Source organism: Cylas formicarius, unplaced genomic scaffold (assembly GCF_029955315.1).
Source record: "Cylas formicarius isolate icCylForm1 unplaced genomic scaffold, icCylForm1.1 PGA_scaffold_7__23_contigs__length_41026272, whole genome shotgun sequence".
Taxonomy (NCBI): domain Eukaryota; kingdom Metazoa; phylum Arthropoda; class Insecta; order Coleoptera; family Brentidae; genus Cylas; species Cylas formicarius.
In genome coordinates, this window is record NW_026844352.1 from 38,257,921 (window position 1) to 38,271,316 (window position 13,396).

Consider the following 13,396-nt stretch of genomic DNA (forward strand, 5'->3'; position numbering starts at 1 on the left):
ACGTTGGAACAACAGAGGGCGCCTTTATACTTATTTTCGTTAATTAATATTATTGCGAAACAGTAAACTTGTTTTAGTATCAGCAACTAGAATTTTTTTTTACAATTTTGATTGATAAATATGGTTTGGTTGGATTTGTTAGTAGTTGCCCAGCGTAGCCTAGAGACCTCTAAAAAGTTTTATTTGCAATAATTTTACGCCATGTCAACAACTGTCGATAAAAGGAAAATATGTGCGTACAAGTAAGAAAAACTACCCGCGCGTATTAATATTTTTTCGGACTTTGTTAAACATCGGGAACATACAAAAAAAGATAAAACTGCTACTGAATGCGTGCATTAAGTAGGTCAAAAGTATGAGTATTTTACACTGTTCTACTTTACTAAACGATCGATATTCAGATTAGTCTTCTTCATATATTGATTACAGCTTTCCCTCGTAAAATATTCAGCCCCTAAACTAAACCAAACACCACGAGAAACGAGTGGAACTTTTACAGAGTTATGGGCACGCTGGTGATATATGGAAAACATTAAAATATTAGTTTTAGCAATTTTTCATAAAAAGCATAGATGGCGCATCATTATTAAAAATTTTTGAGTCGACGTCAAAAAATATGGTAGGTATGTTACTTGGCTTTTTTCGCATGTGTGTAAGATATTGAAAATTAGGCATAAGTGACATATTTACGCACATTTTTCATAACTAGGTATACATTTTGTAAAACAATAATTTCTACCTTTTCAGACACATATGCGCCAAACTTTTTTGATTTGCACAATTATTATTATATAAAAGAATATTTTTTTAACAAATTTGGTGATTACATTTTATATGCAGTGAGGACATAATTCCTGTAAAAAAAACCGAAGGTATGCCAAGACGTCATTTTAACTTATAGAAATGTCATTTTCAAATGGTTCAAAATTATTATATATATATTATAATTTATATTTTTTTCTACTCCTGTTTGTAAAATACCTAATTGCCCACCGATCTAGCGTGCGGGAAGCGTCACTTTGCCACGTCAGTTTCGTTTCCCATAAATCCGAGCCACTTCCGACATTTCCGGGATTTTACCGCACGGATTTTGAAGCAATCGGATGTTTTGGGAGATATTTCCCACGCTGTAAATTTTGACGTTTGTCAATTCTGACGGTCATGTCAGTGAATGTATTCGTGTTGTTTTTGCGAAAATGTACCCAAAAACTAACGGTCGTAGAAAAAGTATACTATGCAACACGTTCGGTAAACTTATGCCGTTTACCGCACTTGTTGCATAATATACTATTTATGACGAACAATTTATAATTAGTATATTACAACAAGTGAGCGAATGTTTAATAAAAAGTTTACCGAACGTGTTGCGTACTATATATTTTTTACAACCCTTAGTTTCTGGGTACAGTGCTTAATAAAGGAGTGAGATAAAGAGTTTACCAAACGTGTTGCATACTATATTTTTTCTACGACCGTCACGAAAAATCACAATTTAACAAATTAAAAATAATAACAGATGACTAAATTTCGTACCAATCAAACAACATATTTACCAGTTGCCATTAAACCTACTCGTTTATCGTTCCGATCGGTTCGGCTATTGTTGTTTCTTTTTAACTATGTACGTTAGACAGATATGTCATATAAACAACGGAATAAACACAATTTTAAAACGTTATGTTGTTTATTTCACTTTTACAATTGATCATTAAGTAATTTGTTTAATTGTATTGTATTTAATTGTAAGTAATTGGAAGAAAAATCATCCAAGGATAGAGCTTTTAAGCGGATTTAATTTTTAAGATCGTGTATGCAAGAAAAAGCAGGACCTAACCTTCAATTTTGTTTTGTTTGTACTGATGAGACATGGATATTTGAAAATGGTACAATTGGTTCTGACAAGATATTAATACAAAAACTGTAAAAACCACTAAAGTTCACGCGAACGGTATGTAAAATTGTAGCTTAGAGCACGTAGTATTTAAATTGTCTGATATATTGCATAACATTTTTCTGTGTATTAGTTTTTGGATACATTTATGCAAAACAACACCAATACATTCATTGACATGACCGTCAGAATTGACAAAATTCAAACAGTGCGGTAAAATTTCCGAAAACATCCGATCGCTCCCAAGCCTGTGCGGTAAAATCCCGGAAATGTCCGAAGTGGCTCGAGTCCGTGGAAGCGGAACTGACGTGGTAAAGTGACGCTTCCGCACGCTAGATCGGTCTAATTATAATTATTCTACGCCCGCCCGGATGTTTTCGGAGATATTTCTCACGCCTTGATTTTTGACGTTTGTCAATTCTGACGGTCATATCATTGAATGTATTCGTGTTGTTTTGCGAAAATGAAAAATGAAAAATAAATAACTACCCTGAAATGTTCTTCCGTCACTGAGCTTTCCTTTAAAATCTTAATTTCGCCCGCGGCAGGAAAATAGAATAATCTTTATATAAACGAGGCTACGAAGTTCGTCCGCGCTCTAAAAATTAATTTGCTCGAGGGGTTGGCGTTAATTAAACCCGGCAACGGCCTATTTCCCGACGATTTCATTGCCTTTCACATTTTATTGGCAGCTAATATTAATTGTCATCTACGTGTATGCTGCGGAGGACTAAAGAGAAAGAAATGCATCGCAAGTTAACGTGGTAATGGACTTGCAACATGAAATCTGCTGTTTAATAATTCAACTTTTCCAAATTACCACTAGAGGCGCGTCGTTGGAAGAGTACGAAAAACAACCAGCAGATGTTGAGCCGTGCAAAAGGTACCTCTATTTTTGAAAACAAAGACAACGGTTATATTAATGGAAGATGATAATTGTCATTGCCATATCGTCAGATGTCCTGCCAAATTCAATATCAGTAGGAATTCGTGAGAAGAAAATATAGAATGCAATGAAGGCAAACGTCAAATCGCTAGTTATATTTTATAAAATATAAGAAAGTATAATATTTTTATGAATGTTACTTATGACGTATTAATCAATTTGCTTGTATTTTGTATGGATTAACCCTTCAAATTCAATAGAACGTTGATACAGAACTTAATAATGATGAAACTTGCTAAACAAACCTTGCACACGGCTCAACCAATTTTATATATCTGATGGTTGTATTACAAGTTTTGGACCATGAAAAACTTTTTTTAAAGATTTTTTTTCATAAAACTAAGTTTCATAAAAAAAGTTATACCCATATAGCTACTAGAGACATAGAGGCCCTGCCTATGCCGATAATACAGGCACTTATGAATCAACTATGAAAGGTCCATTCACCATGACCTTGCGGAATTCAACAACCGACATGGCCGCTGACAGATAGCCAATAAGTGTGGATGCGGCATCGTTAGGGCAGTATTTTGTCAAACCATGCCTAGATCTCGTTAAATGTTCTGGGGAAGCGAGTTTCTATTTTTCTCCTTGAGATTATTTAACAGCTACTGTCTCCATCCGTTTGCTACCGGTCTTCATTTAAGACAAAATTAAAAGAAATGGTTGATTGTAAGTAACTAGTGTGATACTGTTTTTTCTTGTTTTTGTTTTTTTTATGGTTTTTAAAAACACTTTTTACCTAAGTTGGTGTTTAGCCATTTGAATAGTTTTATGTTGTAGCTTTTTTTTGGAAATTGTCGCAGCCGTTGAAATAAGTAAATCATTAAATAAAATATGCTTGCCGCCTGCGGCGCATCCATTTTTGCCGTAGTAGGGTCACTATTAGCTATATAGTCGTTTTGATCATATATTCAATTAATCTTTCAATTGGTATTTGTCGTCGAGTATATTTTTTTTTCATTAATAAAAACTGTAAATAAACAAAGCTAGGGGTTTCATTATATGTATGGGTACAAAATTTTAAATAAACCCAATTAAAAACTAGCCACTTCAAATAGTAGGGACGATAATGAACGCAATTAGTCGGAACCGATCCAGAGTCCATCTCGTTACCCTAATTTTACGGCATCGTTTAGGATCCGGTCCGAGACCGATGGCGCACGCCGCTACAGCTGTCCGTTGCTATAGGAGCAACAGGATATCCAGAGGGATACGCGGGACGTACACTCCGGACCGCAGAATGCCAGTCGACAACGAAATCCCGGCACCGACGGTATAGGACTTGAAGTCGTCGATCTGCTCTGGATAGACCGTTTCACACGTAACCATTAGAAGGTGAGTTAAAGCTCGTAAAAAAATATATTTTATTAACTGTTTCCTTGAATTCTGTTTCATTTGTTATATTTCCCAATAACGAAAGGTTCTTTTATAAATTTTACGACATATACAATGTGAGCAATTTTAGATACCGAGCATGGGGAGCTCGGACCCTTACAGCTTATATGGGTGAAGGTTACATTACAAAAAAGTTGCTTAAATTGATTTTAATAATGATTGAAGCAAAAAAGATATCATATGACTTTTCTAATGCTTTCCAATACATTTTTGTTATTCGATTAAAAAATTATTTTATTATTATATAAGGATTTTGAGTAACTTAATTAAGGTGTATATTATTAGACAAACTTGTTGAATTAATTTTTGTTTAATTAATTTTAGGAGACTTCTATTGCCTTTTCTCCAAACAGTAGTTAACTTTTTGACAAAAAAAAACGTTTTGCATCATAAAAGTGAATACATATTTGTACGAAATATTAGCAACTTGAGTCTCTAATAAATCAAACAATTTCCCGAAAGATTTCCCAACAATTTTAACAAAGGGAAATCGCGATGAAATTTGGAACTTTCCGCGTTAATCAGTTACAAACAATTTAATGACTTTGGAACGGCGTATATTTTTATTACCGCCAATAAAAATTGTCTTCCTTAATAAAGTAAAATTGATGGGCTAATTTAAAATACGTCAAGAAAAATAAAATTCGTTTCACGACTCAATGCTCATCTTTAAGGATGATTCTGGAAAGCACCGAACTAATAAATTTGAATAACTGGAATAGCGGAGTGGCCAACGGTCATTTTTTTCCTACTTATTCAGGAAAATACGCTCTCAAAAAGGTATAGCAATTAATAGCTAGATTCAATATAAACCCTTTAAATTTTTATAAGGGTATTTTTATCTATAAATATTTTCTGCGCCAATTTTCACATAATTTTTTTTTAGTTTTATTCAATAGTATTTGCAACTTTAAAGTTGCTAAGCATTTTCCTAGAAAATTTGACGTGATTTAGGCATATTTTGAAAAAAAAAACAGCAGTAATATTGACGATCTGCCAGCGACCATGTTGGCTGTGAAATACAGCAGGGTCATTGGTTAAAAACGAGATTTTAAATCTCGCGCATGCGCGTGTTGAACGGACCTTCTCAAAAATTTGCTTCACAAGTTCCTGTGTTATCGGTAGAGTAGCTATACCTCGCTAACACACAATTGCATAATATATAAAAATTTAAAAATCTTCTGGATTCCTCCTGCGTCAGTTGTTGATGAATCGAATTTGCTGACGTTTCACCAATCATCCTATTGGTTGGTTCAGAGCCTAACTGTATTACTTTCAGCTGACTTCTTCAGAGTTTAACTGTTTCAGTGTCAGTTAAGCCCGGAAGTAGCCAACACGATGATTGGCGAAATTGGATTCATCAACAACCAGCGCAGGAGGAATCCAGAAGATTTGTAAATACCATTACAGTAGCCTGTGCAAGTTTTTTTGAAAATTTATGCCACAAGTTTAATAAGCGCCAGATTTTGGTACATTTTTGCAAAACGTTAGAATTGACAAATGTCAGATTACCATAGATAAAGCTCAGTATGTGAAATACACATATTTAATTGTGGCTGCTTTTCGACGCAGAAGATAATATGTTCCTTTTGAAACGTTTTAATGGAAAATGTTTAAAATTGCCATCCATTCGAGTAACCTAATGGAGACTGTTGTTAGCAGGCCGTCCAATACCGAACCTCAAACCGAAAGTACAATCATGCTCCAGTACGGGTTGATACCGCCCTCCCGTTTTGAAGACGTTATCGGCCATTTGAGAGTTAATTTTCCAGACGAGCCCCTAAACGCAGCGGTTGGTCTTTGTTTCCACGGCAAACCATGTCCATTGCTGGAACACCATGACTGGAAAACACTCGAGGACGGGTTGTCGGTGATGGTGACGGACAAGGATACCGGAAAAGTAAGTCTACCGGTCGTCACACAAATACAAAATACAAAATAAAACTAAATTCGCAAAAAAATATTAATTTTAATAGTTTCCTTTGTTTTGTCCTCATTAAACTTTTTTTCTCCCATCAATCGAACATTTTGTGCAATTTGAGGGTGGAAATGGAAAATATGAAATTAGTTGTTCAGCAAATTAATAAATGAATATATGATGTGACAATTGATTTATTGTATTCATTTGGTGTTAAAATTTTATACCCGAGATATAATTAAAAAAAAAATTTTGGCCGAAGGGAAGTTGGAAATTAAATATAGAAATTATTAATACGAAATTTGTTTGCCACAGAAAATGAAAGTCACATCAAGATATCCTAAAAAAGTAATAAACATATTCAGGGTTTTATTTACGTGTCCGATATTTCATAGGGTTATTTCTTAAGTATTTTAAAGTTCACAAATTTCTGTAAACGTGTGGTCTGAAATGTTTTGTTTTCGAGATACAGGGTGGGAAAGTTTTATTTTCATTTTTGATGGCGGACATTTCCAAAATTTGCTTGCTGTGACTTTGATTTGGCTTTTATATTACATTATTATCGTTATTACGGGATCTTGTTCACATAAAAATGTTTGATGGACTAATTGTTTTACCAAAAATATAACACAAGATCGTACAAAAGTCATGAATATTTGAAACTGAAACAATAGCTAAATTTGGGACAAATTCAAAAAAAATCCTGGGCACCAATTTTTGTTTAGAAATCGGTATTATACTAGTTTTATAAAACTTGAACTTGGTGAAGTTTCGCCAATCCTGTTGGCTTCTTCAGAGCTTAACTAAAACTGGCTCGCATTCTACTCTGTACCTGCTTATATATTGTTTTAGGGGGGAAGAAATAAAGTAAGGAGAACTGGAACACATTTTTCTTATAACGGTGAAATTTTTCTTAACCGTTGTCACCAATTTGGGAATCAGTCATCCGGGACGGTGTTTATGCCCCTCATTTAGCTCCGCCCCCCTCAAACAATATTTAAGCAAGTACAGAGTAAAATGCGACCCAGTTTCAGTCAAACTCTGAAGAAACCACAGGATGATTGGTGAAACGTCAGCAAGTCCAATTCAACAACAACGGACGCAGTATGAATCCAGAAGTTTTGTAAGTATTATTTCGGATATTATGTAGAAAAAACAAAAATACCAATAAAACTTCACACCCTGTATATGGAAATCGAATTAATTTAGATTACGCGTTTATAGCAACTTTTTACCTTAAAAATACTCGAGACATCATCCTGTGAAACATGGGAAATTTATTAAATAACACCCTGTATACTTGTTGTCTGCATTGGTTCAAAAATTAATTTTATACACTGACTTTATTTTTTATGCGTACGCGCCACTGCCGTACTAATTTATAGTCTCTCGCCAGCAGCAATAATTCCAGAAGCTGGATAGAAGCTTACGACTTAATTTAAAAGTTAGTCGGTAGAGAAAATATACTGTTCCCGGGATAAAATTTTTTTGCGTTTTTCCTGCTTGACCGCTCTTTTTTGTATCGCTGTCAGATGCATTTTAATTACCAAGTTTCGAATGAAACCGAGAAAGTAATACGGTTGAAAGTAGATTCGCGAATATAACGTTTTAGAGGCTCTCTAACGAGAGAAAATTTAATATCTTCGCCGAGATCGCATCATTTTCGTCGAGATGGAATTTTCATTAAACGACTTCCGAGCATAATTCGGAAGTCGACGAAATATTCACCGTTGGAAAGGGAAATCGATCCTTAAAGGTGATTGCTTTCTTAAAGCTCAAATCTTTAAAGGTTCAATTATATTATGTGTACCTTGGCGGATAACCTCCGTTGGGAAATTGATCCGTTATAAGAGAAGGGTAAGATGCGACCGCTTAGGCGTGAAACGGATAACATCGGATCTACTTAAATTCATTGCGGTTGATAAGAAAAACACTTTCTTAAATTTAAACATTTAAAGTAGAAAATTATGCCACAAGTGTGGTAAACGGCATTTTAGTCACGAGCTAATTTTGTACGACCGTTAGTTTTTGAGTACATTTTTGCAAAACGACAAGAAAACATTCACTGACATGATCGTCAGAATTGACAAACGTCAAAATTCAAGCCGTACGGTAAAATCTCCGAAAAATCCCGGAAATGTCCGAAGTGGCCTGTGGAAAACAAAAGTTTCGTGACAAAATGACACTTTTCGCACGCTAGATCGGTGTTTAATTGGACGTTTTAGACAAGGGAGTAGAACAAGTAAATTGTAAAAAGTAAAAAAATAGTAAATCGTATAAAAAAAAATATTATCCGAAATACGTTGGGAAATACTATTTTTCAAAACTAGTTAAACAAATTACTATTTTTGCAAAGTATTTTAGAAAAAAAAAAGACATTAAATCTTTTTACGCACTTCTTCCCGCTCCTGTTTTCGTCCGTAGAATGAATGTTATCGAAATAGAATAGAAGCAACGTAGCGTCCTATCTCGCATATATCAACTGATACCGAGGTTCATTCCTGGCCTTTCGGGAATACCCCGACTTATTCAGGATGTTGGCCCGAACTATATAGCTATTGGATACTATAGGAGCCCTAAATACCGTCAAATCGATGAATCTCAGGCGCTTAATAATCTTCCGCTAAAACTAACTTGCACTTTTCGCCTTTTCTAAATAGCGATCTCCACACATTTAACTGGTTTTTTCCCTAAAAATTTAATGGGATCTGGACATATTTTGAGTAGATACTACTGGAAAATTGCCGCATCTGAACTAAAAACTATCTAATTCACGCCAGAGGTTATGAACGCGCAAGGTCTCATTGGTTTAAACCGAAATATGAAATGAGAACCTATTTCTTATTGGTTGAACGCGAGTTTTGAGATAAATCGCGCCTGCGAGTCTTGAACTTCTTAACATGCTTTTATTTTATAGATTGCAGGGGTGGCTTTGAACGGCATCTCGCGACTGGGGGATACCGAAAAGGCGATCGAAGAACTGACCGCGATCGAAAACTTACAGTATCGACGAATCTTTGGGTTACTGAACGACGTGAACAAGGAATTGGACTTATTTTCGAAATACGGAATCGAGAAAATTTTCGAAATAAGAATATTGTCGGTCGACTCGGGCTACAGGGGAAAGGGCATCGCCAAGGAACTGTTTATCCAAAGCGAAATCGTGGCTCGGGACAATGGTTTCAAGGTAAAGTAATGGTAAAAAAAGCAAATGGTTTTAATAAAAAAAGAAACGGAACCGTAGAGAAAACTAATAAATAAAGATAAAGAATAATCAGCTTATAGTGTGCGGATAGCGCAACTCAGACCAAATTTGCACAAATTGAATTACGACTTATGAATACGTACCTGTTTTTATCTGTACTAGGTGGTATAGTTGAAAGGAGATTAGAATGAATTGCGTGATGGATTTAAAAAACCAAATTTAAAGCAAAAACCCCTTTTATTTATGACTGTTGTGTTTTATACGACTGTGTGGGTGTTTTTATGTTTAATTCTGTCATATTGACAGGATATCAATCAGAACTCCAAAACAAAGGTAATTTGAAACCGTATAGTCAGCGTTTAGGATCTTTTTTCCAATAATTCAAACCCAATTCAGGAAATTAATCAGAACTCCAAAACAAAGGTAAAACCCACTTCAATCACGTTCCAGCTTCATTAATGTTGTGATTCATGGATGGAAAAATGTGATGACAATATATTTCGGGAAAAAAAGATGGAATAATTTGTTGTCACACTTACATAATATTTTAGTGTTCTACTTTCGTTTTTAAGATAAAAAAATTCAGAGTTGGCTTTTTACCCAACGTTTACGAGGGTGACTTGAAAAGTTTCCGATCTAACAGTGATACAAGACTTTTTTTTACATTTTTTTAAAATTTTTCTCCTTGTAACTCTACACACTTCTCCCAGCGATGCTCCCATCTCTTTAACCCGTTCAAATAGTACTTAGCGTTTTTCTCCGCTATATAATTTTTCCCGAGGGGGATTGCCTCCTCATGTGACGAAAATCTTTGTCCTTCGAGTGCAGTTTTTGGATGAGGGAACCACAAGAAGTCGCTGGGGGCAAGATCTGGTGGTAAGGCTGATGGTAAATAAGTTCAAACCGAAATTCGTGGATTTTCGCCATGCCTGCCGCCGGGGTATGTGACGGTCATACAGAATTTTTTTGCAAATATGGCTGTTTTTCCTTTTTGAAGGTAATCGATTAAGATCACTCCATGGCTATTCCATAAAACAGTGGCGATCACTTTCCCAGCCGAAAAAAGTTTTTTGCTTTTTCGGAATCGGTACCTCCTTGGTCTAACCTGAGTAAACCTGACACACAACGCGAGGATAGCTTTCTCATGATAAAATATTGACTTACAGCGTGACAAATACATTTTCATAACCTCTGCTATCTCTCCGTTTAATTCTACGGTCGTTTAACGCCATTTGATGAACTTTAGCATTATCGTCGGTAGTTAAAGTGTTTGGACGCTCTTTCACGTTTAAATTCAGCTGCCCAAAATTGCGCTGTGGCAAATGGCGGTGCGGAGTCCCCATACACAGAGTCCAAGTCAACTATAATTTGCGTAGGCATATTGCCTTCCAAAAACAAATATTTTAACTATACTCAATTTTTTCTATTTTCAAGAAAACATTCACAACGTCTCACTCAAACGACTCTCAACTAAAAACCACGCGTCCAAAATGGCTGAAACTTTGGTAAGTAACTATCAAGAGGTGCACAACTATAATCGCGTCGGAAACTTTTCAAGTGACCCTCGTATATAACCCTTTAAGTTTTTCGCATATTATCTAAGTAGTAAGGGGTGTTTTTTTCGATGTATAGAACTTTAAGTTGCGATAAAACAACGATGGATTATTCGATTGACATGAATTTTATTTATCAGAAAGATAATCTTGTGGCATTACATTTTAAATATGATTTTTGGCATATGACCGCCACGGCTGGCGCGGATGTAGTCCGATCTGGACGTCCAATTTTTGACGACTTTTTCCAACATTTGTGGCCGTATATCAAGCGTTTGTGACTTATCCGCATAGACCAATGACTTTACATAGCCTCACAGAAAGTAGTCTAGCGGTGTTAAATCACAAGATCTTGGAGGCCAATTCACAGGTCCAAAACGTGAAATTAGGCGGTCACCAAACGTGTCTTTCAATAAATCGGTTGTGGCACGAGCTGTGTGTTGAACCCACATCTCCTGGACATCATGGTTATTCAATTCAGGAATCAAAGAGTTAGTAATCATAGCTCTGTACCGATCACCAATGACTGTAACGTTCTGACCATCATCGTTTTTAAAGAAGTACGAACCAATGATTCCACCAGCCCATAAAGCGCACCAAACAGTCAGTTTTTCTGGATGTAACGGTGTTTCGACATACACTTGAGGATTGGCTTCGTTCCAAATGCGGCAGTTTTGTTTGTTGACGTAGCAATTCAACCAGAAGTGCGCTTCATCGCTAAACAAAATTCGCTTTTCGACGAATCTACGCCTTACTTGATGAATTGCCAAACCAAACTGAGAATAAATCACTTGACAGCTGTTAAATGGGTAGCCATCTTGAACAGTAATGCCAACTTAAAGTTCTATACATCGAAAAAAACACCCATTACTAACCAAAACTAAACAAACCGTTTGGCTCGCATGCACGCTTGAAAAAGGTCAACGTTAGGTCAGTTTTAGGTTGTGCGATGTCACCATAGAACGTAGCTTACCCACGAAAACTGAAGCTAAAAGCGTAGCTGGTTATTCCACACAAAGCGCACAAAAGTTTTAAATAATTGTTTAATTAATATCTAGAAACAAAATATACTCAAAAGCGCCACCAGCAAACGACAAATTTGAAATGCCAAAAATCCCAATTCACCAATCCCTTTTCTGGTCGATCAATTTTTTTAAGCATGGTAGTAAAAATTGGTAACCATTTGTTAGAAAGTGTGGAAATATTAAGGCTGTGTTGTATTTTCGAATTGGATTTTTATTACTTTCTCTATAATTTTAAGATGACTCGGTCCTTAATCAAATGTCAGGCCAACTAACGTCACGAAATTAGCCATGTAGCTACCAAGTTTGTAACTTTCTGATTTATCAGTTTTCTCTATGGCTAGAACTGAGATGAATTAAATGTTTAACTGTAATCCATTGTTGTCCAGTTGTACTTGACTCTCTGACATGTTCCTATTTTTAAATAATAGTCCTCTCTTCCCTTTTCTCTACCAACTCAAAAAAACAAACGATTTCGTCGTTTCAAATTGTTTATATTTATAAAAAGTTAACAATATTACACTTTCTTCTCTGTTATGACTGTCAATGAATGACGTCGCGGTTTCAGCTCATGAAAACGGATGCGACCAGCTTGTTCACGCAGAAGGTGGCGGAAAGCCAGGGGTTTCACGTGGAAAAGTCGGTCAATTATCACGATTACAAAGACGAAATCGGAAACAAAATCTACGACACTCAGCCGCCCCACTTGCACTACAAAGTGATGGCGAAATTGGTTCAGCCGTGCCACGGTTGAGATTTTCACTGAATGACGTTTTTATTTTTGGCAATTTTTACCTTCTAATATTTACTGATTCGACAAAATGTTAATACTGCCACTGCCATGCAGAATTAAACATTTGGTATAATGTGTAAACACGATATATGCTTAGGAAGAACAAATAATATATTTTTCGATAATTTCGAAAGCCTTTTCGATGTTTTGTTAAGTTATACGGGGTGGTCATTTTTTTTTATTTAGGTGTTGTACCGACAAAACGCAAATTCTGATTCGGATTCAACAGAAAGATAAATTACGTACTACAAGATGCAGAATATTACCAAAACAAGAACAGCCTTTTTTAAATAGGTGACATGAAAATAAAGGACACCCCGTATTGCAAGTAATTCGCAATCTCTACGTGTAAATACTATGTGATAGCGACCTAGAGTGTCAAAGGCAATCATTGAGGGGATTAAAGTTTTATATATTTTCCCAAGAGTGAATAAACGTTTGTTGAAAAGTAGCGTTTTCATCCCTAATTTTCCCGCTTAATCATTATAATAAAAAAAAATAATTCATAAATACCAATTTCATTATAAGAATAGACAGTAATGCCACTGTCATATTTTTAGTACTAACGTGACATAAGCATAACTTGTATAATTAGTACCATAATATAAAAAGTTATTATGGCTAATAATAAAATAAATCGCAAAAACAACTTCTGAAAATAAATTAATTT

The 13,396-nt window shown here is 35.4% G+C and overlaps 1 protein-coding gene across 2 annotated transcripts; it reads left to right on the forward strand.

Moving 5' to 3' along the window:
* Positions 1-55: 55 nt before the first annotated feature.
* LOC132704540 (arylalkylamine N-acetyltransferase 1) lies at positions 56-13,157 on the forward strand. Of its 2 annotated transcripts, none has more exons than XM_060674589.1 (5): positions 56-619; positions 3,977-4,175; positions 5,895-6,135; positions 9,071-9,340; positions 12,502-13,157. In XM_060674589.1, the coding sequence occupies exons 3-5, from the start codon at positions 5,935-5,937 to the stop codon at positions 12,685-12,687; spliced, it is 657 nt and encodes a 218-aa protein (XP_060530572.1). In that variant the 5' UTR covers positions 56-619; positions 3,977-4,175; positions 5,895-5,934; the 3' UTR covers positions 12,688-13,157. The 2 variants fall into 2 exon arrangements, with proteins under 2 accessions (XP_060530572.1, XP_060530571.1); XM_060674588.1 differs by having other exon boundaries at positions 59-619; positions 5,898-6,135.
* The last annotated feature ends 239 nt before the right edge of the window (positions 13,158-13,396 follow it).

Excerpts from the sequence above, each read along its gene's own strand:
- LOC132704540 (XM_060674589.1), top strand. The coding sequence starts at position 5,935 with ATGCTCCAGTACGGGTTGATACCGCCCTCCCGTTTTGAAGACGTTATC. Across the intron at positions 6,136-9,070 it reads CGGACAAGGATACCGGAAAA|ATTGCAGGGGTGGCTTTGAA; the intron begins GTAAGTCTACCG and ends TTTATTTTATAG. Across the intron at positions 9,341-12,501 it reads CTCGGGACAATGGTTTCAAG|CTCATGAAAACGGATGCGAC; the intron begins GTAAAGTAATGG and ends TCGCGGTTTCAG.